Genomic DNA, 26,484 nt, shown 5'->3' with positions numbered 1-26,484 from the left:
GCTGGCAAACCTCACTGAACCTTTAACTATGACCCAGAAACCCACAAAAACGTCAACAAACTTACTACCCACACCCATTACCAACACTCGCACAATAAGCAGCTGATTTCTGGTTGAGCTTTCTGCCTATTGTTTAGCTACGTTCACGGCTTCAGCTTCTCGAAACGCGTTTTCGAGTCAATTAGCCGTACAAAATAGACACGCAACAGTTAAATTGTCGAACCGCCTCATGAGCTCAGGAGATCTAGAGAATTTGTCCAGTAACTACTTGAATAGAAAACTTATACTTCGAAAATTTCGTCTACAAAATGCTTATGAAATGCATATATTTGTGTATAATTTAATTGCTTTCTTATACTTTAAAATACTGTAAAATAATCTTAAAATAAAGAATAAGTTATAAATAGAGTTGTAAGCTGTACTCTTGATAAAATTTTGTATTTTCTTAAATTTTATACACCTTCTTGACCATAACTTTAATATCTGCGACATCCAACTGGGAGATGCATTTATTTGATCAATCATTACATCCCCACCCTAAAATCCAATCTATGTTCAGTCATTTCATTGATAACGTGTGCCATTTTCATTCAAGAAAGTGCTCAACTAGTCTATTGTTTTGTTAACTTAAAATAATGTGAACATGTCATATTCGAGGGAAAACCCCAACCAAATTGACTAAGGCACCTATCAGCTTCTATTTAGCAAGAGCATGATAATAACAAGGAACAATATCAAAATATTTCGTTGTTTTGATGGTTTAATGGTTGTAGTCTACAGTGTCTTACAGGCAACTTTTGAACTTCAAACAGTAATAGCTCGAAGCATAATCAAAATGTTATAATATTAATTTAGCATTGCACAATGAAATTTAATCTCTTCTTGTTATGTATGTAAAGCTGTAATCCATTCTTCTTTGTTTTTTCACTGAACAAAATTATATCCGAAGGGATTAAGTACTTTCTTAGTCACCCTAGCAGAATTTTGAAACTTGTCAGATTCCATAGCTTACTTGCAAAATTGTGTATATAGTAAATGAGAAACCATCAGAAAAATATATTTTTCTTAAAGAAACTGACGTCTTTAATGCTTGAACTCTTGTTACGAGTATGAGTCTTGGTTTTGTGATTGTAGAGTGTTTTTCTTATAACGTTCAATTCGTTTGTCAGCGTAGTATAATTAATATAGAAATATAGAAACGAATGCATTCAACATGTGGAAAATATGTCTGGCGAAATGTATTGTTTGGCTAATATTGAAAGGAAACTAATCATGATAACGTGTCAGTGATATCGTTATCAGTAGGAGCGCACTCATTAATTCCCTCGCCATTGATAACGCGGGCTCTCTGAAAAAAATAAAAATTAACGAAGCGCTTTAGCTCTCTAGCTCTGCTCTTGCAAATATTCAGGCGGTGTGTGAGACAATGTTATCGGTATTTAGAACAGATAGAGTCTCTCTTTTGGGGTTATTTACGCGTTGTTGGAATTTCGTAATGACTGAACATTTCTGCAAATTCATTATGGAGTGTGCATGTGTGTGTGTATGCCTGCAAATGTGTTTGTGCGTGCAGGAGTGCGAGGGGTGGAAGCTCGCGCGCGCTTAAGTTTCAAAGTATACATATGTATATACATATGTAATTAAAAGTCACTGTGTTTTACAACCAAACTGTATTCCAACATGGTCGTGGGCCGCAAGCCAAATACTCTACTGTTTCCGTACTATCTTATCTCTCTTTCGAAAGCACTCACTCTACAAGTATGAATGCTATATGATCTGGCGTTTTCGGTCTCGACACATAATCTCTGTATTATCAAATTACTACGATAGCCCCAATACTGTGGGAGGAGTAGTAATTTAAACAAACAGTTGTTCAAACGGACTTTGCGATTTGGAATTGTCTGGTCATACTGATCATATATAGTATATATCATAACTTGTGGTTCATCATTCTCTCATACTTGGTGAAGGCTCAAAAAACAATAAACCCTTAAATTTTTAAGTAAGGGTATAACAATGTTCCAATGTTTCGGGAGAGTTCTTGCACCCCCTTACTTTTCCCATTCGCCGGGTCAGAGAGAGAGAGTGTGTGTGTGTGTGTGTATTTGCGACGGTTATCCACGTGTTGCAGATAATGGCACTACCACTGCCGGTAAGCAGCAGCGGTAGTCCATGTGTTGCTCATCGCATCGAGATCGAGAGTTTCACTCACACAGAGAGAGAGAGAGAGAGAGAGCGACCCGTTGGGTTCGCTCTCGCTCCCGCTCCCATCCAGTCGGTGAAGTTTCGTGTGTGCGTCTGTCTCGATGTGCGCTGTACGCTTAGGCTTTAACACTTTGCGCAGCTTTATTCGGTGTTGAGCTTTTCAAACGTACGGTCGTGCTGCGTCCGTGTCCATGTCGCTTCGCCAGTAATTTCGAGTTGGTCGGTGTTCGAAACGTTCGTTGCTTCAATTGTTTCATTTGGGCTTCTCGCGCGACTTCAAATCCTCGCCCTTCGTTGCCAAGTAGCCGTCAGGATAAAGGCTTCGCATTTTTAGGTAATTACCACTGAATCTCCAAAATGAGGTACCAAGTCATTTAAAAGTGCGCGCAACAATTTTCACCTCTGAACGAGCGGCCGTTGTCAAGAGAAGCGAAAATGAAATAAAAACGTTTCGCGCAAAAACAAAATCAAAGCCATAAAGATGCTGAATAATAAAAACAAAATACACAGCAAACACATAAAACGCTTTTTGTTGTACAATTTATAAATTGTGCCGCTTGTTGTGGCGGCCGTGATTGTTAATGTTACTGTTGTTGTTTTTGCTTTTACTATATATTGTCATTTGTGTTGCCTCGTTCTTCTCTACTTTTTTGCGCTGCTTTCGTTGTCATTTCTCGGCACTCGAAATACAAATACATATTTTATTTTTGTCGCTCGCTTTTTCGTTTTTGATTTTTGCAAAAAATAAAAATAAAAAAGCCTTTTTGCGACAACGGCTACCGAACCTGATAGCAGACGCATTCTGCAATGCGCTCTTCCTCAGATCGGGGGACTTTCATCTTCAGTCTCTGGCCGCGTTTCGACATCGCTCGATCGGCGCGACGCCAAAACAGCAGCAATAAAAATCATTCTCAGATGTAGAAAACAAAACCAAACATAAAATAAAGCGCATATTGCAGACCTTCTCCATTCAAAGTGATATTTGTGCAAAAGATACAAAAACACAAAAGAGTAAAACTGCAAGTTATTAAATAATTGTGCTACAAATACCTAATACCATCCTATTGATAACTAAGAGATTGAAATTGTGTGGTGAAAGAATAAACTAGCCTTAGGTACATTTTCATCTAACCAAAGTGCTTCAAACTGTAGAGCATTTTTCAATTTAATATATATGCGTACGTATGTATTAGTGAGCATTTAGCTTAAGATCAAGGTCGTGTTCATTAACACAACCCAGGTCCAGCAACAAACATGAAAATAATGTGTAAATTGGTGATAAGATTTTTTTGACGAAAGACTCGAGAACTATATCCCGAAAAAACTAACAAAAATTAATATTTTAATTCGCAACCAATTTAAAAAAAAAAAAGGTGAATGAAGAAATATTGAACTTTTACCAAAAACACAATTGAAATAGAACGATAAACATGGAAAATGAAATGCCAAATTTAAGAGCTACTTTTCCTGAAAAGTCCATGAAATAACATTATAAGAGCTGCGGTAATGCAATAGCAAGCATAGCTTATTTTAAAATAAATTCAAATACTTATAATTATATTTAAAGAATTTAAAAATTGATGAATTTAAAATTGTATTTCTGCAATGTTGAGCTGTTTCGCATTTTCTTTAGAAATAAATACGTCTGTATATAGAATACCTAGGCATATAGTATAACTATATAAATATTTAAAACAAACATGAGATAATCAGTGCCCGCTGACTTTCCGTGTATTTTTGTAAATGGGTTTTAACTAGCGGGGTTTTTTTTTGTTGTTGTTGTTTTGTATATTTTTTTCGGCATTGCAGTATGAATCACAGCTACTGTTAATTGCACGGTGGTGGAGTGTGGACCAAACAGGTTGCTGCTGCTCCAAAATTGTACTTCTACATAACTCTTGACTTGTATTTAGTGAAACAAACTTGACCCTATTTCACAAGAGTTATACAATTGCTAAAAGAAACAGCGGCGAAACGGGGCGAGAGAGAAATGAGTAAACACGTCACATAAAAACGGCGGCAACTTTAACCCCTTGATGGCCAGATCAGTCAGTCAGGCAGACAGACGGACAGACAGGCAGATATTTTATTTGCGGCATTTAAAAGTTACTTAAGCGCACAGTTCAAAATGCAAAACCTTCATGCCAACGATCTCAACGATTATAAAGTTATTGTGAAAACACGCACACACTCACACACACACACACACATAAGCCGACAGTGGAACAGACACATGCATTCATTTGAAATCTTAACGACACACTACATGGTACTCGCACACACACACACACACACACATGAGCCCATACTCGATTGTACTCGTTCGTCGTTTAGCTGCAATGCTGTTGTTGTTGCTGTTGTTGTTGGCTTATGTTCCATCCATGCAATTTTTGAATCGTTTACGTAAAAAACATGAAAACCACACAGCATGTACGCATTTATTGCAGACCTATGGAAATATCGAATATGCATTATGCATATGTACAAGTATGTTCAAAAATATACATAAATACATACATACTTGTACAAATATACGTGCTTTGGCAAAACCACAAACAAAAACACAGCCTTTTAATTAGTTTGCCTTTAACCTTGAGCGCTTTTTATGGCCAAAACAGCTTCTTTCACTTGGCCTTTATGCCCAAGTACAAGTATATTTATACCTATTTTTACCCTATAGCCGAAGGCTAAAAGGGTATATTAAGAAATCGGTACTGCATACAACAGGCCAAAGGAGGAGTGTCACCATCTGACCGTCTGATATGCTGTGTGTCTGTATGAACGTCGAGATAATTAGCTAGCGCGGCACAAACTGTAGACTTGTCTTAGAAGCTTATAGCTGCGATAGAAACAACTGTGCAAAATTAGTCTTGGTAGCAATATCTGTTCAGATACTATCATAAATTTTCAAATCATAAATTTACTTTTTTGGAAAGTAAGAACCGGGTACATACGAGTCGGCGCTATACTATGCAATCGAATTTTTTACATTCCTCCCCTGCCCTGCCCTGTTTACTTATTGAAACATGAACTGTTGCAGATTCGTTGTTTATTGTACTCGTTGCCCACGCGTAGCTATAAACTAGCTAAAAGCAACAAAAGTATTCAACAGCTCTACGAAATCGCAAGTATATGGGAATTTCGCCGCTGACCATTGGACTGACCCGACCCCGACGATCGATGTTTTAGTCACACCAGCAGGGAAACTTCTGGTGTGAAATGATTCATTTGTGTGACAAGAAATGAAATGTAGATACGATAGGTATTATACAAGTATGTGCTTTTGCGGACACATAAACAAAGCTAGGTATGTATGTATGTACTTTTGAGGACACATAAACAAAGCTATGAATTTAAAAGAAGCACGGCGGCTATGGAAAACAAATAAATAAGTAAAAAACAAGATAGAACGCTACAGTCGAGCAAGCCCGACAGTAAAATAGCCTGTACTCTCCACAAAAAAAGAAAAATTAAAAAAAAAAAATTAAATTATTAAAAAAAATTAATGAATTAATTAATTAAATTAAATTAGAATATATGTTTATGTTTAGTTTTAACAGCATACATTTACATCACGTACCTATGCGTGTTTATATGCGTGTATGTATGCAGCACAAAGTTGAACCAAAGCAGCAACAACAACAACAGCTGCGGGCAGCGATGCCGACAGAGGCAGCGCATGAGCAGCGATTTTACTTATGGCTATAACTTTCTTCAGAATTGACCTATCATGATGAAATTTGGCACACGGACACATTAGTACTAACTGGATGTACCTACCAAAATTGATTTCAAAATTCCGAGAATTACGGAAGTTATAAGAAAAAACACGAATTGCGGGGGAGTGGGGGGGTGCATCGAAAAAAAACTCAAACTCGTACTTTCTCGGTCTTAGGAGAATATGGAAACCAAGTTTGGTTATTCTAGCTCTTATACTTTCTGAGATCCTTGCGTTCATACGGACAGACGGACAGACAGACGGACAGACGGACGGACGGACAAGGCTATATCGACTCGGCTTCTCATCCTGATCAAGAATATATATACTTTGTGGGGTCTGCCACGCCTCCTTCTGTGTGCTACATACATGCGCACAAAACTAGTATAGCCTTTCACCCTTTGGGTACAGGCTATAAAAAGGGCAAAGCTGCATCGAAATAACGCGAAATTTAAGTGCAACAGAGACTGAATAACTCATTCTGCTCACAAACGACTAACTCTGTTTTTATACAGATATGTACATACTGTATGTATGTATGTTTGTCTGTATGTTTGTTTGTGTGTCTTTCGAGTGCTTGCGTAACACTCCGAGGCGCGTGCATGCGAGTAGTGTCCACCTCGACTGGGTCTGGGTCTGGCACTGGAACTGGGCGTTGGTGCGCTATCTATAACTCAAGCAAGTGCTAATTTACGGTTCATAATTTACAGAAATGTGCGACTTGAAGTTTCGAACAATTTCAATACAAATCTGCGCTTGTTTGTTACTCAAGAGTAGTTGCCTTATCGCCTGCTGACGTTACTCTTTATTAATTCTACTATATAGTAGCTGATTAATTCGTAATTACTGATATTACTACTATTTCTCCGTCTATTAAATGGTATATCCGTTGATAAGTATGCGACAAAGAACTTCCGATTTTGATTCTATGAAGTGTAAATGCAACAAATGAATGCCGATTTGATTATTTTGCCGATTAACATGTACTTTTCAAAGCAAATAATGCCGCTGCTACGAATTTAATTTGCATCTATTATTTCATTTGTTTTTAAGTGACAAACAGCTGATTTGAATTATAAAAAATTAACAGAAAAGCTAGAAATTATATCACAAATAAAAAGTCACACTTCACCTTTTTATTATGTCACAAATGAGATAAATAATAATACAGAATAGATCTTTCAAATTTTGTTTTCTACAACTGATTCAAAGAATGAATAAAGATTTACAAAACCAAATAATTGCATCTATTATATATACATTTTAAAAGGGATATATTTTACATACAAGGAAGGACATCTTTTACATTTGCCTCACCAGGACTATCTATTCGTGTTTTTCAGGTCCTGACAAGCTTCCAATAAAAATTACAAATAGAATTTGGGTTTTAAGTTCATTTTTAGCGACCCTACAACTTAAATACGTGTATATGAGTTAGGCTTTTCAATATTTGCCAGTTAACCCGTATGCTTCGGGTTCATGAAAGAAATATAAAAAACAACCTAGTGATAACGTCACTACAATGGGGTAAGGCGAGTGTTGCCAAGGCCTTTTTCTATTCCTATTGCTTCTTTATCTACGTCTGCATTTACGTACAAACATATATGTACATACAAGTATGTACATATACATATATTGGCAAAAACTTTTTAAATCAAGAAGGCGAAGCTGAAATTATTTTTTCAAGGTAACAATCAGACAACATTCTAGACTTTTATAAAACAAACATACCTACTTATATATTTAACATCTCTTTAGCTTTTATACATAGCATTAAGAATGCACAATTGGCATATAAATCTGCTATATCTAGCTAAGCATTAGCAAATACATATGTATATAATACAAAATACTGTACATATATGAATATACTTATATTATATGGCTAAATTAAAAGCATATCGTGCTTGCCGCCTGTTTGTGGTTACGGCGACGGCTATGATGGGATGATGTTCATAATCGTGATTATCGTGTTAGTCATTAGTTTGGCGCCTTATGTCTGGAGTTTCGATTTTCCAGTACGCTCGGTGTTCTGTTTCGTCTATGCAATGCGATCGATCGTTAAATAAGCGACACAATGCCAGCGTTGGCGTTGCACTCCAGGCTAGCAACAACAAAAGTGGCATTTCGAACATTTGTGCATTTCAAAAATTTATTGGGCGATGTGTCAACCTTGCCCTAGATAGATACACATACTAGATAGGACCAGGCCCCAATTGCTGCTTTGTGGGATGAACAACAAACTTTTTTGGGGCTATTTTGATAAAGTGAAGAGACATCGAGAACTCAACCATTAAAAGACAATCAAAACAAATGCGACAAACGTTCCCTCTATGGGACATATGTACATACAAGTATGTATACACACATACTATATAAGTACACTAACTTGTGGGTGTGTGTTTGTGTAATGAATACGAAGGCACTTGCATTTAAAAGCAGCCACAAATCCAGAAATGAATTGATGCTCTCCGCACCCACAATATACTTGTACATACATACTCGTATATACTGACATATGCCTATATACTCGTATGTAAATATGTACTATGTATCGTGCGTGTGTATGTGTGTGGAAGTGCACATGACTCGCGCGCACGTCTATCTATAATTAGCAAATGTTAAGCGCAGACCAAGCGCACGGCCAGCCCCGATAAGATAAGCCTTTTAATTTTGATAACAGAGCCTAAAAGCGTCGACAAACAAGCGACTCTGGCTACATTATTGGCCATGAATGAAACGAATTGATGCACTGGGCCCCTTTATCACATATTCGCTCTTGCACGATTCCGCGAACTTATCGCCGACATCGAAACCAACACCCGAAATTTTCTCAAGCGGAAGTGAGAGAACGTTTAAAAAATACTTTCTTTAGCTTGATTCTAAATCGAGAAATGATTTTCGAAATGTTTATGTTTCTTACTTTTGTTTAATTTCGAAAACCGTAAAATTCTTTTGTTTTTAGTGTCCAATATATTTGAAAACATGTTAACTATTCTAAAAATGTTTTTTAATTTCACTGAAAGACCGGATAGTTGAAAATATTTGAAATTGTTTGGCAATTGTTTTTTATTTAACATCAAGATGTTTTTCCAAATGTTATTTGGCATAACCTTTCCTTTTAAATATGTCGAGTTGCCTTCACTAGTCTTTTGGGGTCGATTTCAATCTGTTTGCTGCGAGTGTTAAAATATTCGCTTTTCTTTGAACCACCCTTGCTTATATCAAACGATGTGTCAGAAAAATTCTTAAACGGGTCGCACAGCACTTGTATTTGTCTGGCGTAATGTAAACAACCCGTGTATTGTTTAAATTATTTGTGTGTTCTTTTTACTTTTGCAAATATGTATTTGATAGTTTTCAGAGGGCCGCAGCACATCTGGTATTTGCAGCTCAGGTGGCAAACAAATTTCCAGCGATATTTACAGTTTCTTACAAATTCGGCAGCCATTGCCACGACGCTGTATTAGTTCATCAATAAAAAATAATTTACATAGACGCCATAAACAAACGTGCGTCGCGCAGCTTTGGATTAATGTCGGATACAGCCCACGCGAATTTTGTTGGCGTCGAGCCTCACGTCATTGACGGCGTGGTTTGGACGACGCGACGACAAGGGAAGGTGTGAAGTCATTAAGCCAATTTAAGCGCGGACCAATACATGGTTAACATGAAAAAAGTATTATATATATAATTGTATACTATATGTGTATACTTTAATGAGTTTCCGTCGATGACTTCAGAATTGCAAAATGCAGCTGATAACAAGAGCTGATTTCTTAAAGTATTACTATACAAGAAGTAAGGCGTTAAAGTCGCGCCAGCCTAACTCTTGTATACCCTGTATCCATCCCACTCTCCGCAACAGTGCTTCAACTGAAACATTACCCGATTCACATATTTAGGGTACTTTATTTAGGGTACTTTAAAAAACTAATATTTTGGTTGCTTCTTAATATATCAGGATTGATTTTAGATTTATTTTTAATGTAACTACATATGGATTTTAATAGGCTGATCATATAATATAGTGTTTGGCATGCCTCCCTGTGACTGTTACACACTTTACATTCTAGAACACTCTTTACCCTGTGGGTAGAGAGTATTCAGAGTGCATATATATAAGTCTTTGTCAGTAGAGGCAGTCAGTCGGTCTGTGGGAGTTGAGTTTTTCGCGTTACGTGACAATATTTTGAAGCGCGTTACGCGCATAATAAACGCACTGGACAGGAGATGAACGGTAGGTGGGCAATCAAACGGGTTGGCCAACAAAGACAAGCTTTCAATGAGCCGATTTGGGGCTGTCAGGGCACTGACAGCTCATTAGGCCTGCGATTTGTATGGGACATGCGTTCAACTTCAACTCTTTGTGTCAAAAAGGTATGATTATGCAAATGTCAGGTGAATCAAAAGATAGCGAGCGAGCAGTAAATAAACAACATTTTTAGCTTTGCCAATATATTATTATTATTTTTAAATACTTTCTTATGACTTCATTTTGTGCAGAGCAATCACATACAAGTATTGGTGGAAATGTTACTTGAGGAAAGCATACATACATATAGTATATACGTACATATATCTTAACTAAGCTGTTAATAGTTTAGACACACGTTGCATTTCTTCGGGACTCCATGTGCAAATGGCGTTTGCTCTTTCCAAAACTTTCACATTTGTGGCCAAAAGTGATTGTCAGCAATTAAGATTAGCTCATGATTCAAATTAGTAACGAAAGCAGCAGTAACCGCAGCAGAAACAATTGCAATGACAGCGACTTTAAATCTAAAGTTCGTTAAAAATGAATTTACTTGCTGTGGCTGCAATTAAACCACTAATTATACACAATTAAATGCAAAGCTGGAAATTAGTAAATACAGCAAGCAGCAATAAATAAATTTAAATATAGTATGTGTCTGCTTGTGCGTTTATTATTTGCAAGTCATTTCGAAATGCAAACAATAACAAAAGTGCCGTCTCGAAGTAGCACTTGGAATCTGAACAAGAGGCACTCAATTCTTCTGCTTTTGTTTTCAGGTATCGCGTTTATAAGGTAATCAGCTCACATACATACAAGTATTAGCATAGCATTCAAAATATGTTCAACTCCAAAAATTGAGTTGTAGCATTCCGAAATGCACAAGCACCCCGCGCTCCACAACTCTGACAGTTTCAAGATCAACCCATTTAGTCACGACTCTGACTGCGTCCGATGCTGCTTCTTGTTGCCAGATAACAACCGCCGTCTATCTGAGAAGGCTGCGCCAGCATCATCATCATCATCATCATCATCATCGACAATGAAACCAGTTCAGAAAGCCATCAGGCATCAGGTAGTCCGCACGAAATGGACTAACAACAAACAAACAAACAAACGCAAGACGGCTAAAGACTTCAAGAGTTGTTGGCCACTAGCCGGCTAACCAGCCGAGCTGCCGGCCGGCCGGCCGGCATTGTTGGCCACTTCCACTTGTCCAAGTCGATTTTGGCGCTAAAAGTAATGAAGAAAAAAATAAAAATTGGTCATAACTGTCAAATGTTAGGCCTGCATTCAAACGTCCAACTGTCAATGCCAAATGCTAGGCCATTTCCATGGTGTATATATATCGTTGTATGCGTGTGTGTGTGTGTGCTCTTAACGTGTCAACTGGCAAGTGGCCGGTGGTTCGTGGTACTGGGGAGCGGCTTCATTGTGGCCACCTCTGCCAATGCCACTTCCACTGCCAAAGCCACAACCACAGCCACAGCCAGTGTCCGATCATGCGATCTTTTGCACTTTATAGCACTTACATTCACGTTTAAATGCTACTCTATAACCCATCCGCAGGCTAATTTGTCGAGAGGCGGGTCTCTATGTATGTGTGTGTGTGTGTGTATCTCGGCGTTTGAATAGCTTTCTGCATATGGTAGCATGGCCATCGGCCATCGGCTTGCCTTCGCTTTTGTTCGACAGCAATCGAGTGCACGTGTCTTCGTACTTACACTGTACAGCGAAGCATAGAAAAGGTCTTCAAGTACCACCTGATATTTACCAAGTTTAACGAATTACACTCACTGCAAGTATTTTTATCTACCATTTTTCATTAATTTGCTTTTGAAGCTCCTACAGAGTACCCTCTCCAGACTTGAGCAACATCGACGAAAATACCAACATTTATTGGGGATATTTGGGGAAGAAATTATAAAATATATCCAACTCTAACTTATTTACAAGGCCTTCCTCTAATTTAATATTCTAGTTTAATCTAATCTAATTTAATTAAACTGAATTCGCAGATGCAATTTTCCAAATCCAACAAGTAAAAAAGCTAAAGTCGGGTGTCCCGACTTTGAAATACTCTGTACATATGTTTACAATAATTATAGAAAATAAAAAAAATTAAGAAAATAAAAAAAAAAATTTGATCGATTTTACCTCTCTCGGTATTCGAACTCACGTAAAGGGTGTATAATTTCACATTTACATAGCAATTGCGTCTGTGTGAGTGTATGTATGCCTATGCGCATCAATTCGTGTCTGTGTAAGCATTTTCGCAGTCAACCAAACAGCAACATCAACAACAGCCGCGGGCAGCGCTTGAGCAGCGCTGCAGCAGCGCTGCATCAGCAAATATATTTATGGCTATAACTTCTTGTTAAATCGGTCTATCATAATGAAATTTGGCATACGGACATATAATAACTAACTGGGGGTATTTCCAAAATTTTAGTTCGAAATTCCAAGAATTACGGGAGTTACGATTTGCGGGGTAGAGGGGGGAGGGAGGGGAATTCCAAAATATACATTTTCTGCGTATTCACATAAGGCATCTGGGACTAAAATTTGGTGTTCCTAGGTCTTATAGTCTCCGAGATATAGGCGATTATACGAATGGAAAATCGGGAAAACCCCCATAGGGGGGAAGTGGGGGGGAAAATCAAAAAAATAAAACAAACTCGTATAGAATACACACATAACGCATCTTCGTGCAAAATTTGGTGTCTCTATCTCTTATAGTCTCTGAGATCCAGGTGTTCATACGGACGGACAGACGGACAGACGGACAGACGGACAGACGGACAGACAGACAGACAGGGCTAGATCGACTCGTCTCGTCATGCTGATCAAGAATATATATACTTTGTGGGGTCTGCCACGCCTCCTTCTGCCTGTTACATTTTTCAGCTCCCGCAAACCTAATATACTCTTGTACATTTCATGTACAGAGTATAAAAAGCGCTTTAATCAGCCTTATTCATATTTTTTATGTTGTTATTAAATCTCTTCGTTGTCGGAAACATTTCATTCTAATTTAAATGTTGCGTACGATCTAAATCAGTCTGCAACACATTTTCAGAAACATTAACAATTTCTTCATTTCTTTTGGGTTATTTACGTGTAAATATTTTTTGTTTTTATATTTTATCCACTTTGTTTGTTTGAATAAACAAATAAATTTTATTCTAAACTTGAAATGTTTTACAACAGTTTTCTCTGACATGCTGAGTTCTCTACAACTCCAGCTCTCTAGCATGAGTAACTATAAAAGTTAGTCTGTTTATTTATTACTTATACTTATCTGTAATAGCCCATTATATTGACCGAGTGTTAACTTTCAATCTGCAGCCTGTTAACTCTAATTTTTATTTGTTCTCAACATTTGTCAAGTATATATCTCTTGCCCCATTCAAGTTGCGAGCTAAGGCAACCAGTCAGCATCATCTAGTGTACTTTTCAGATTGGCTCCATGCAACACTAGCAATAACAGCAACAGCCGTGTGTGTTTGTGGCAGTGTCTGTGAATTGAATCTGCAGGTGCAGATGGCAAATAATTTCACGCAAGACGTTCGGCATTCGCAGCATGCAATAAAATGTAATCGCTATCCACAAAATATTCACAATACTCAGGCTCGAGTCGAGACAAAGAGGGGCGGCGAAGAAAAGCCGAAATGATTAAATTATTGAATGTGTGCAAGTCTTTTGTCCGTTTGTGTGGTCATTTTATTGCTAAGTTGTGCAGTAAATTGATTTTGCATTGAGACTGTAGTTGTAGTTTTGTTGGATTTCCATTAAAGGCTTTATATAACAAAAAGGTATTTAAAAACGAGAAAGATCGTTTTCTCGTACAAACTCAGAAAAGGGGGGAGCAGAAGGTTACCTCTGATGTGTAATTATTCATCGAAGTTAAATATGTAATAACAAATATGATATGAATTGAAATTGATATGGAATTACGATGACTTTTGACATTCTGCTAAACACACTGATACAATATTAGAGACAAGCTGAGAAGCTTGTTGAAAGTCCAAAAACAATTACAGCTCTTGATTATATAAAGACAGCGGTTGGAGGACGACCAGATTTAATTGAAGTGCAGCCAATTAAAAATCAATCAGAGTGAGCTCAATGAAAAGTCATCTAAGCTCTGTGCAAGGTGTTTCCTATTAAGAAACTTACTTACAAGTATATGTAGCCTAATACACTCATAACTACGAGAACTCTCTAGACAACGAAACTGCTGTTTTCGGTGTGTGTCATTAAAATGAATAAGCTATTCAGAATATCTAACTTACGCCGAGTTCCACGGGTAAGTTCAATCAATTCCATTTTGTGTATGTATGTCATAGAAAGGAGAAGAGGCAACGCTACCGCGCCACATTTCTAGTCAAAATCAAAACCATTTACTGTCTTTTACCTCAAGTGATTGAGAAATATGCGGCAAGTTGATTCAAATTGTCTGGCCAACGATATGCAGCTCATCGCCAGTTCCTGTGCGCCAGTTCAGGCCAATCAATGCCAATGACAATGATTTATATTGCAGACAAAAACTTACACTTTCCCGCTAGCTAAGCGCTGTCTCTCGCGTGGGTGTCACCTGCCTGCCTGCCTGCCTGCCAGTTGGCATGTGGTGGGGGCGAGTCTATGGACTAGACGAGATTTGATGCTTCGCATACTCAATAATTTGCATTTGACCAAGGAGCTACGTCTCGGCTCCGTTAACCAAAAAACGAAAAGCAGAAAACAGAAAAATAGATTTATAAAAAATAATAATAATAAAAACTGTCCAAAATGGGACGGCCACCGGCCAACAGGCAATTATTGTGTGCAGATCGTTATTCAACTGCTGCCCACGCGCTTTTTTTGTTCGCCTTTCTCTTGGCAAAACGCTGAAGTGCATTCATTGCATGTTATTGCTGATCCAAAATTTACTTTTTACCATTCAGGCCCAAGTCTGCAGAAGAGCTGTGGTTTCATTTTATTTCCATTTTTTGCTTTACTAGCTTTTTGGCAACGGATTCACATGCAGCCAGCCACCAAATGGATGGCCTTGCTCAACATTTGTCTGCAGTGGCCCAGACAAGGCGCATATCTCGTACTGCCTCATTAAGACCTAAAAATGCAACACATTCCCCACTTTCGCTGAATCTAAAAATAACAAAGCGAGACGAAGGCTGAAAAAGTTCCATTGAGTGGGACACTGCAACTAAAAAATAATGACACACTTGCTGGCAAATATCCATATCTAAAGTCTGCTTGGTCGATGTAAAAAGAAATGTCAGGTCTTTAAAGTTCATTAATAATTTAAATAAATGCAATTGACTTAACTACTTGGTATCAGGATCAGTGAGCTGTGGGTACAAATCTTTTAACATTTATCTGAGGCGTAAAGGACATAAATGTTTTACAAGTATATGTGTGTGTTTACAGTACTCCATTTCATTAGCACGGAATTATGAAAGATGGTTTTACTTCGATTTTAAATAGAAATGACAAAAATCCAGTATAATTAAAAGCAATGCCTAAAATATTGTGGAACTGATGCTCAGCAACATTGATGCTTAAAATCATTATTTTCTATCAACATAGGCGCCTATCAACATTACTGCTTAGCAACATTGATGCAATTAAAAATGAACAGTAAATATATATCATTTCATACTAAGAATTACAAACGTTATAAATATAACTCATGATTGTAAAATACATGATTAATTTGAATTTAATGATAAATAAGTTAATGAACGATGTAATTTTGTCAGTGCCTGCCTAAAGGGTTATTTAGCTTTTCAAAGTGCCAGCTTCTATAGATAAAATAAATATTTCCAGAACGACAAACACAAAAGTCATTGTACTGAATTGATTAAACCAGCTTGCAAAATTAAAGAAAGATTTTAAAAAAATTGACTTTGTACAGCAATCTTTAGCTGGAAATGACGGGAAAAAATTCCACTACAAACCTTTTTAAAAATATTTGAAATTGTAATTGAGAAAAGGGGTTTAAGAAATCCGTATTTTTATAGTCGCTTTAAAAGAGCTGACGCGCTTTAAGAACAGTTTTTCAAGCTAGAAATAAAAGGATTTTCTACAATTGCTTTATGAGAAATATTAAGAAATCTATTGGTGCATAGGCGATACATAAAGTTTATTAAATCATACAATAGGCAGTGTTGGTTTGTAAAGATTTACCATGTACTTAGTTCAAATATTTTTGATGCTTATCGTTCGTGATTACTGCTGGCAATTTGCCAAAACAACACACTACATACACACATATGTGTGTATGCACAGAAAGAGAATTTCGACTGATGTTGATAACACACTTGTTCATTCGTCGGCTCCGCTTTTCCGCTCGTCCTCTCTGCGTGCGCCTCAGCCGTTGGCGTCTGGCGCTGGCGCTGGGGTCAAGTTCAATGTAAATGTGCGTTCTCGTTCCCTTGGTAGATAGCACATGGGTGGCAACCTCAACGGCGACGACAACTCAAGTGGGTTGCTATTTTTGTGCTGTTGAATGCGAATTAATTGTACGGACGAGGGCGCACTGCTACCGGTCGTATACGTAATGCAGTTTTCGGTTACGAATCTTACGAGAATCGCCGAGGCCTTGCATTTCCGCAACTCAAAACACTTCGTAAGCCAATTGGTGCATTGACTTTGATTACAGCCACGTTCTTCGTTGTTCGCTTTAACACGTTTTGCATAATTCACAATATTTTTGCTTACTCGCAGGCTTATCTTTTTCATGCTCTCATTACACTACACCTTTCGGTTATACATACTTGTATACTTATTTTGATTTATTTGGTTTTATTGCTCATTTTTCGTGGAAATCAATAAAAATCACCTGCCTTTGGTTGGCTTCGTTTTAGGTGTGATTTTAAATTTATTTTATTTCATAATTGTAAGAGCTGAGTTTAAACTAAGCTCAGTTTCAGTTGAGTAGCGTTGACCAGAAACTGCTAAATTGGCAAATTGAAGCCGCTGTCGTATCGGTATTGTCTGGCCTGGATAATATATGGGTACATATGAATGTATATATAGTTTTAGTAGTTGCATTACAGGCGGTGGGGTGGGCGCGAACGATTTGGGTCATTGGAGCTGCAACGTGTGTGTTAAATGCTGGCATGACTGGCAGCAGTAATCGTATTTGGAGAGACATAGGCATAGAGAGATAGACTGACGTTCGCGGCAAAAATTAGAATATGCTAATTGCCTTTAGCGACTGCTAAACAAAACTCACCAACTCACTCATACACTGACTCGCTCACACTTCTGCTCTTGTGGTATTGCGATTGTTTTCTATGACGACACGACTGCGCATAATTCGCGCTTGCCTTGAATGAACCCGCCAGCACATTCGAGTGTTGCGAATGGCAAACGTTCGTTCGACTTACAGACTATCTCAATACATCGAAAACCAAATGTGGCCGGTCAGCAGCCGGGGCCTGAGTCATTCCCATTTATATGTAGTATATGACCACTTGCCGCCGCTTGCCGTTTAGACGTCATCTCCATCTCCACTTCCATCTCTGGGTCTGGCTCTGCCTCTGGCTCTAGCTCTCTCCATCTCCACTGCTCGCTCGCACTGATTGAAGCGCTTAATTGCGGTCAGCAAAGCCGACCATGTTTGGCAACAAGTGTATGCCTGTGTGTGTGTGTGTGCGTGTGTGTGTGTGTCTGTGTACGTTGGTGAGTTTGCATAAAGTTTACGGTAAGACCCCAAAATCACCTGATGTTTTAATTGTCTCACGTCATCATTTTGGTTTTTTGTCCGAGAAAGCGGCCAAAGCAAAGAAACCGAAAGCCGCCACACTCGAGAAAACAAAACTCGGACTATAGAATAAAATTGCATTATACGAGTACGAGTACGAGTCTGTTAGGGCTTAAGGTGTGTTCGAATAGTTGTGTGCGTCACTTGGCAAAAGTTCAATAAACCGAGACTACAAAAGCTTGCGGCACTTGCTTCGCATACAATTCCAATCGCTAGTAAATAAAGCGAAAATGCAAATACAAGTACATTTTATTGAAAGAAACTCCCTTGAAATTGTGAGGGTGAAAAAATCCAAAAGCAGGTCTAATTGTTTCATGAAAATTGTGTAAAAAAAAAGATGCTTAGATAATACATGTAGTAAAGAAATCGAAATCGAAGAATCGTGTAAATATATCTGCCTATCTGACTATACCTTAAGATACTGCCACTGAAGAAATTGGTCCAAAATAAGTTGGATAGTACAAATAATCCGAACACAAAGTATTGCAACCTGCGCGTTCTCCTTATCCCTATTCAAGTAGGCTCCCCAGTATAGGTATCAACTAAAGCGATAATTTCTTTATATAACATATATACGGTACGATTTTTATTAAACTTTATATGCCTTTGAATAAAACGAGTGTACAAGCCGAGCTTGAACTTCCCCGCTGTTATGGTTTACTTTGATGTTCGTTCACAAGGATCGATGGACGGACTAATGGACGGATGAGCGGATATGGCTATTTTAAAAAAATTGAGTCTATTTCGCCCACTTCCTCCGGTTAAATGCGCTGTGAACTTTATGACTTATTTTGGAAGAGTTTGCCAAAGTATACACATTTACATAATTTTACTATTGATTGACTTTCTATAAGAAAAAAAGCATTGCAGATCTAGCCTTGCCGCAGCGGTATTACATTTGATTTATTTCTGTAAATAAATGTTCTAAATAGAAATAGCACTCGCCTATTTTGGTTCCACTTTCCGCAAATTGGTGTTCTTTGTATGGCAATCATTTAGCTTTTATTAGAAGTTTGTTTGCAAATATCTTTGTATATGGTACTTGTATATAAACGAGCACTCGAGTACAACGAAAGCAAATTGAATAAAAAAGAAATTTGCACAAATTTGAATGGAGAAAAATTTGCAAAAAGTGTAGGATGACGTGATATTGTTCGACACACAAAGATCTCTTCTCGACCGACAACTGTACACAAACACATAAATTTAGATATGCAAGCATATACAAGTATATGCGGGTATACGGCATGCCGAGGGAAGCGGAGTTGAACCTCCTGCTGCAAATTTGGGTGAGCTTTTTTGCTTCGTTGAAGAGTCTTTAAACCTTTGGTTTACTTTATTTTTTGGACATCGCGAGTCAAGGTTGAACATTTGTCATAGTTTACGACCGTCGTCGTCTGGCGGTGGCACTGATTTCTTTCAATTGGCGAAATGTTTGTTTCAACTTGATCGCACGGCGTTCCCATTAAGTGCCATTTGGCAGCTCAAGTTCGCGCAGTCTGTTTAATTTCGAGCTTCCTGTCGCCGGCACTTACCCAAGCCTTTGACTTTTTGTCGGCATCGCAGTCGCAGTCGCTGTGGCGGTCGCACGTGTGAGTGCAGAACACGAGCAATTAAGTGGAAATCACGATGAAATTGTGATAAGAGAATGCAGATCGTTTGATTAAAGTCGACACTTTTTAAATGCAATTAAGCACATTAATTGCAATCGCGGCGCATGTGAGAAACTGAAACTGGTAGATCAGGTCGGCCAGTTAATACTTTTTGGCTAAAAAGGCGAACACAAATTTGAGTCTGCTGCACAATTTATGGCCAACTGACAGATTTTGATAAATGGCTTAAAGCGCCTAAGCGCAGCTTCTTCTCCATTTGCCACGTTTGCCACGTTGGCCACGATCGAAATGGAAAATACGCTGCGCGCGGAGAAAGTTCGTCGGGCAATTTGTCATCAACTAGCCATTTGAAGAAGACATTTGCTTGCCGTTTGCCGTTTGCCGTTGTTAGCCTTATGAACGGCAACAATTTGTTCAAACCACTTATCACGTGCTGTCTAAATGCTCATCGCATACTTGTACATTGAGATGCCGTCCGTCGCCTGCCGACGATCACTGACCATGACCTTGATGCTAACGACCACTCAATGCACTCTTTCTGATCTCTCGAACAATTTGAATGTGCCGCCTCACATCCAGTTGGCATTTAGTCTGCAGAGCAGCTGCCACGCATGCGCACGCATTTATTTTGCATCATCAGCGCACCAAATTGGCACAGCGGGCGAAATTCTCAAATTATTCAAAAACGCTCTGCCTACCAAAGGGTGGCGGTGCCAATGCCAATGCCAATGCCAATGGTGGTGGTGATGGTGATGGTGGTGGTGGTGCGTGTTACTGTTGCTAAGCCGCTGCTTCCACTTCTGCTCTACATAGTTGTATAAAAACAAAAACGTGTTTTCCCAATTCCGAATGTTCGCATGCTTCTCCATTTATGGGTATGAAGAAATACTTGACACTGTTGCCTACACTGTTTAGAAATTTTGTTATATGCAGGAACAATTTTTATTTAAACTCATAAAAAGTATTCACCAATGTTTGACGATAATTTAAACCCTAAACAAATGTACACGTTTCTCATTTAAGCTATATTTGTTCCCTATTTTGAGTGTATCAATCAAAATCTAACAATTATTATGCATTTTCATAATAATATCTTCTCATTTCAAGAGCTTCCACATCTTGTATTCATTTTCAATATTTACGGAAAATTGTCCCCTTTCTGATGGTTAGTTTAGCAAAGATTCTGATTTTGCCGAGTGTAGAATTCATTAAGTAAGCTCTGGAGTGCAAAAGACTAACGCGTTCTTTAATTAGTTGATTATGTCATGATATTTGTTCATTTAATGAACAGCACAAAATTAATCGATCACGTCACTAAATTTCATATTTTGTTCTTGTGCTATCTTAGGTATTTACTTTATTTCATAAGCATTTAAAACAAAAGTCCCCCAAGCTTTGGAGTTGCCATGAAATTAAGAAATATTAACAGATTTTTCTAACAATCATACATTTGATGATAAAAATTTGTACAAAATTGAATTTATTTAATTTTACGATCAATTTACATATATATAAAAATGGAAGTATATACGTATGCATATATATAAATATATTCCCTATAGAATCCGATACCGCTGAAACAGTTTTGATCACATTGTGTGGCAATATTCAAAGTACATAGTCCCCTGGGTAAGCGATCTACCATCGTTTTCTTGCTTATTTCCGCTCATTTTCATTTCCCAAAAAAAAAAGAAAAAACTGTTTAAAATGCCGATAAGCAGAGCATCCACATCGAGAGCCATAGAAACGGAACAAGAATGGGAGTCACGGCTTTGCCAAATGCGCGAAAGGGCATCCACATCTAGAGCCATGGAAATAGAAACAGGAACAAAAACATAAAATTTCAAAATACAAGTACATATACCAACTACTCGTCCATTTCAATGACAATCTAATACTTTTCAAAGTTTGTTTAGCTATTAACCTGTTTACTTTGAAAGTTAAAACAATTACCTTATCTGCAGTTATTCGAACAAGCATTTGTTATTGTTTTACACCAAATATGACAAACTACGTGAAAACAAAATATTTTTTTGGATTCGAAACACTACTTTCTGCTGACGAGTTGTTCACTCGTTCTGCATTTTATATTCGAAAGTAGGCTTTAAATGCGTCTTCCTATGTCTGATATGTCAATAGAGATGCTAATCTTCACAATAGAATGTATGCCACTTATCTTTATGCGTTTGTAGGTATATATATAACTACCTGATCTGATTCCTACTCATGTGCACTTGCCTACAAAAATGGCTGCAACTGATTTTAGCATTTGAGAGACTGTTGAATAATTCAAGTGCGCCTCGTTGCAATTTAAAAATTGTGTCTCTTTCATTGCATGTACGAACATACATACATATCTGCATACACATATAGCTATGTATGTCTGTGTGTTTGTGTGTGTGTGTTAGTTTATATATTGAAATACATACCATATAGAACGAACAGTCGCTCACTAATCCAAGTGGGCGCATTATTTGCAGCTCGCCAAGAGCTTTGCGGTCAAAGCCGTTGCACACTGATCCCAATCCGGATCCCGTGCCCGTGCCCGCAACCCGCACCCGTTCCCTCGGTTGATCAGTGGCATCGCGTCGCGTCGCTTATCAGTTCCACTTAAATTGCATCCACGAGTCAGCCGTCAATCGTTTTGCGTTACGCGAATAATAAATAGTCGGAGACATGTAAACGCACAGCAACAACAACAACAACAAACAGAACACCAACACATATACAAGTACTTACACTCGGAAATTATTTTGCTCGGAATTGAGACTGAATATGTAAAAATAAGTTCTGCTTTTCTGTTAGCTTCATGTATCACTCAAATCCCCGCATTGCAAATGGGCTAAGCGATAGGGAGAGACACCGATTTGTAATCCAATTTCGCAGGAATTATAAGCCCATTTGGCAGGCATTAGAAAACTGTTAAGCTTTTCCAAACAAGTTCATGAAGTTTCAAATGTGCTTCAATTTATTTCATAATTTGAGAAATAAAAATATAATCTTCTTGTATTTTTGCACTGATTTTGCAAAACTTATTATTATCTCACCTGGCTTAGATAACTTTTCAAGCCCCTAAGCTATACTTATAATTAAATAATAGTTAGCAGGGAAGCACTCTAAACGATTCAGCATTAGTGCATCTTTAGCAACTAATTTTAGTTCAAAATAAAATGGCATAAGAAAAATAAAATATTTACATAAACACACAAGTGTTTATTTAACTAAAAACCTTATTTATTTATTTATATAACCTTTTTACAAATTTAAGTATACGGGAAGTGTGTATTGTAGGAGAATTGAAGTATTTAATGCGATGATAAAACTTCATTAAGTGTAAACACTGAAACAATTAACAATTACCTTTAGATTAATTTGTTTAATAAAAAGCTTTTCTTGCACCAATAGCTATTGATCTATTTCGTCGATGAGATAGTGTTTCCAGTTATATGTATGCCTTCAAATACAAGTATATAGTCTTGGCATTGCAACTCATCCACTTATGAGTTTTGGCAATTGATTCACAGGTGCGTCATGTGTTTGTTAGTTGAGTTGCTGATGTCACAACCGACGCAAATAGTGGCACAAGACTCAAGTCTTTTAGACCTTAAAAAGTTATCAATATGAGCCAAGATAACGATTTACTTTATATATACAAGAATACACCCTGGCGATAAGGAAATCTATATGCAAGGAATGATAGCGGAGCTCGATAGGCGGCAGAGAGTACGCAATAAATTGCAGAATGACGTAACATGTGATTTTTGTAAGACATACTATACGTACATACTTGTACATATATGCTCGAACAACACTAGACCAAGCCCGCTTCGTTGCGACTAGTCTGCATTGTATGGCTGGGCCATAAAGATCGTAAGCGTTAGGTAGTCTGATCATTATTAAACCAAGCCGATATTTCCTTACATTACTCATTTGGCTGCTAATTTTTTACTTTCAGAATCGACCACATTTGCGAAAGTCGAATTTTGCGAGGTGATTCAGCAGCGTCCGTTGTCTCGGCTCGGCGGAACTCAAATATAAAATCAACTTGTGTTTGAGGACTATTGGAATCGCTCGAAATGGAGAGCACAGCGATCTACAGCACATTGATGCTGGCATTACTGCTCAGTGCCAGCGTAACGGCCACACCCACACCCACACCCACATCCACGCCTAGTGCCTCACCTGCCTATGAATGTCCCAGCAACTGCACCTGTAATCTAGCCCGCAACACACACAAGCCCCTGCTCCATGCCAAATGCAATAGCACAGAGGGTCTGCGAGCATTACAGGCACCACTTCAGACCACATTGCCGATACATTCCATCGATCTGTCGTATCTGGAACTCACGCGACTCTCTCACGCACTGACCAACCTTCCGAATCTGACCTCAGTGGACCTTTCGCACAACGAGCTGCACGAGATCGGGCATCTGAGCAAGCGCATCAAGAAACTGAATCTTAAACACAATCGTCTAACGTCGTCCAAGCTGGTCAAGTTACCGCAGCATCTGCAGGTCCTAAACCTGCAGCATAATGCCATTACGAATCTGCCGTTGGAGCTGACGCATCTGCACCACTTGATGCAGCTCGAGCTCAGTCACAACTCGATCAACTGCTCCTGCGAGACGCTGGAGGTGCGCAACTGGCTGCAAGAACGCCATGTCTACATGGAACATGCCGTAGTCTGCAGCTATCCGGTGGCGGCGCGCGGCAAGCCTTGGCTCCAGATCAAGCAGTCGGACGTTTGCGCGAAGGAGCGGCGCGGCTGGTACACGCCGGACGTTGATGAAAACGAGCTGATGATGGGCGACCAGCCAGTGGCTGAGTCAGGAGAGCATGAGGCCCAGGACGAGCAGGAACTTGGTAAGGACTTTCTCCCCGTTGACGACAAGGGAGCGGTGAAATCGAGTGAACAGCATGCAGCCAGCGATGTGGAGGGTTCAGGCGATCTCAGTCACACAAATATGGAAATCAACTTAGCCGAGCAGGAGCCCATAGCTACGACGCAATCGCCAGTAACTGAGCTGGAAAATGAGGACGAGGACAACGATGAGGGCTCAGGCAGCGGTGGAGGCACCCTGATCATTCCACACTTGATATCCGACCCAGTGGACGCAGATGACTTCGATCATGACGACACCAACAACAACGATAACAACGACGATGAGTTCGACAACAATCCGGTTGAGGATCCAGGCTCGCCATCGCCAAACATTTTCCAGCACATGGGCATTTTTGAGGGCGCCAAGGATACGGAGCCGAAACCTGTCAGCGAAGAGCCCATCGTGCCCATCGTACACAAACAGTTAGACACTGGCGCGCCAACGGATGTGATCACAGACGGCCCACTCGATGTGAACAGCAACGAGTCGGAGGACATATTGACGGCCAACGTGTCCAGAAAGGACGACACCAATGCTACTTATTTCCTACTCGCCGTCATCGCACTCATTGTGCTTGGCTTGATACTCTTTGTGGCCATCAAACGCTGCAAATACAACAACAGCCAAGCAGCCCGCGACGCGGAGGCCCAGCGCCAAACAGAGCTGCTGGACATGGACAAAAAGAATCTGGGCAAGCCGGTGACGCGCAACGGCCACGAGCACTCACCGCTCATTGCGGAGAAGACGAAACTGGACGAAGCACAAATCGTCAAGAAGCCCTACAACGGCAGCGATGCGAAGGACGGTGCTGGACAGCAGCCGCTCCTGAATGGCAATGGATCAGCAAATGGTGGTGCCAAGGATGTGCCGACCATTAACGAGCCGGCCGGCGAGTCCGCAGCACACGAATACTATCCGATCACGCCTCGCTACCCGACTCCACAGTCTCCACGTGCCTCCAAGTATGCGCAGAACCCACAGAGCGGCGAGCAGAACAACAATGAGCCCGAAGACGCCTACCTGCCCTCGTCGCCAAAGTCTGGCCGATACTCGCCGGTGTACTCGCCCGAAACTGGTCGCGTTAAGATCAAGCTGACAGAGACACCCAAGCCGAAGACCCCCATGCTGGTCACGCGCAGCAAATCAAATGCCGGTGACATTATTACAACTCCCGTGCGGAATGGTGACACCTATCTAGTCACAGATCCAACACATCCTGCGGTGCATCAGCCTGTCGGCCAGCTCAGCCACTAAGCCCAACTCTCCGCGATCGATCAGGAGATCGGTCCACCCATATACAAACAACGTGCCAACAAGAAGAGCAACAACAACAAAAAATCGTACTTTGCTAACAAATCGAGACACTGCACTACTAAAAACAAAAATAAAATAAATAGCAGCCGTTGAGCTGCATTAACCATCTAGGTATTTGTGATAGGCTTCAGGCGACTCCAAAACACTTTTTACATTGACAAGTGAGAGGAAATACCCATTCAATCGATGATTTCAGCACGACGACCAACCATAATAAACATGGAATACAATTATGTAATATGTGAAAAGGAAAATAAAACTATTCTGTTTTAAGCTCAGCACATAAGCATATTATGACGAGAAACTAGCTCTAAGTAAATTAATTATGTCTAAGCATAAATCTAGTTTAATACCAAAGTTAAAAAATATCGCTTTAATATTTAATGTGTATTACTTCGAACTTCGCAAACAATATGTGGGAATAAAAACTACTCCTACACAGCAGACATTCATATCGTTTCCACAGGCTCTGCAGGATATATAGTATGTATACATATCTGCATATATGTATGTATGTACATATATACACAATTTCGCGAGTATAAAATATGTATCTGTATGCACACAAAGTTCACACACATGCACACACACATATATATAGAAATAAATGTGTATATTTTTACTTTGGAAACTACTTAAGCTGCCCTTTCTTGTGAAATTAGATATTTGTTTTTACATTGAAAACTAAGCTATCAATAAAAAACCCATCGTAAAATCTGAAAAAA

The 26,484-nt window shown here is 39.1% G+C and overlaps 1 protein-coding gene across 2 annotated transcripts; it reads left to right on the top strand.

The window, feature by feature from the left end:
- Positions 1-2,366: 2,366 nt before the first annotated feature.
- LOC115633751 (protein windpipe) lies at positions 2,367-26,484 on the top strand. Of its 2 annotated transcripts, none has more exons than XM_030531226.1 (2): positions 2,367-2,539; positions 23,518-26,484. In XM_030531226.1, exon 2 carries the CDS (start codon positions 23,639-23,641, stop codon positions 25,697-25,699), a length of 2,061 nt encoding a protein of 686 aa, XP_030387086.1. In that variant the 5' UTR covers positions 2,367-2,539; positions 23,518-23,638; the 3' UTR covers positions 25,700-26,484. The 2 variants fall into 2 exon arrangements, with proteins under 2 accessions (XP_030387086.1, XP_030387087.1); XM_030531227.1 differs by lacking the exon at positions 2,367-2,539 and adding an exon at positions 23,417-23,443.

This window comes from Scaptodrosophila lebanonensis, unplaced genomic scaffold (assembly GCF_003285725.1).
Source record: "Scaptodrosophila lebanonensis strain 11010-0011.00,11010-0021.00 unplaced genomic scaffold, SlebRS2 tig00000001-arrow-pilon, whole genome shotgun sequence".
In the NCBI taxonomy this organism is placed as follows: domain Eukaryota; kingdom Metazoa; phylum Arthropoda; class Insecta; order Diptera; family Drosophilidae; genus Scaptodrosophila; species Scaptodrosophila lebanonensis.
The sequence above is the reverse complement of the archived record's forward strand: the minus strand, read 5'-3'. Positions and strand labels throughout refer to the sequence as shown.

Excerpts from the sequence above, each read along its gene's own strand:
- LOC115633751 (XM_030531226.1), top strand. The coding sequence starts at position 23,639 with ATGGAGAGCACAGCGATCTACAGCACATTGATGCTGGCATTACTGCTC.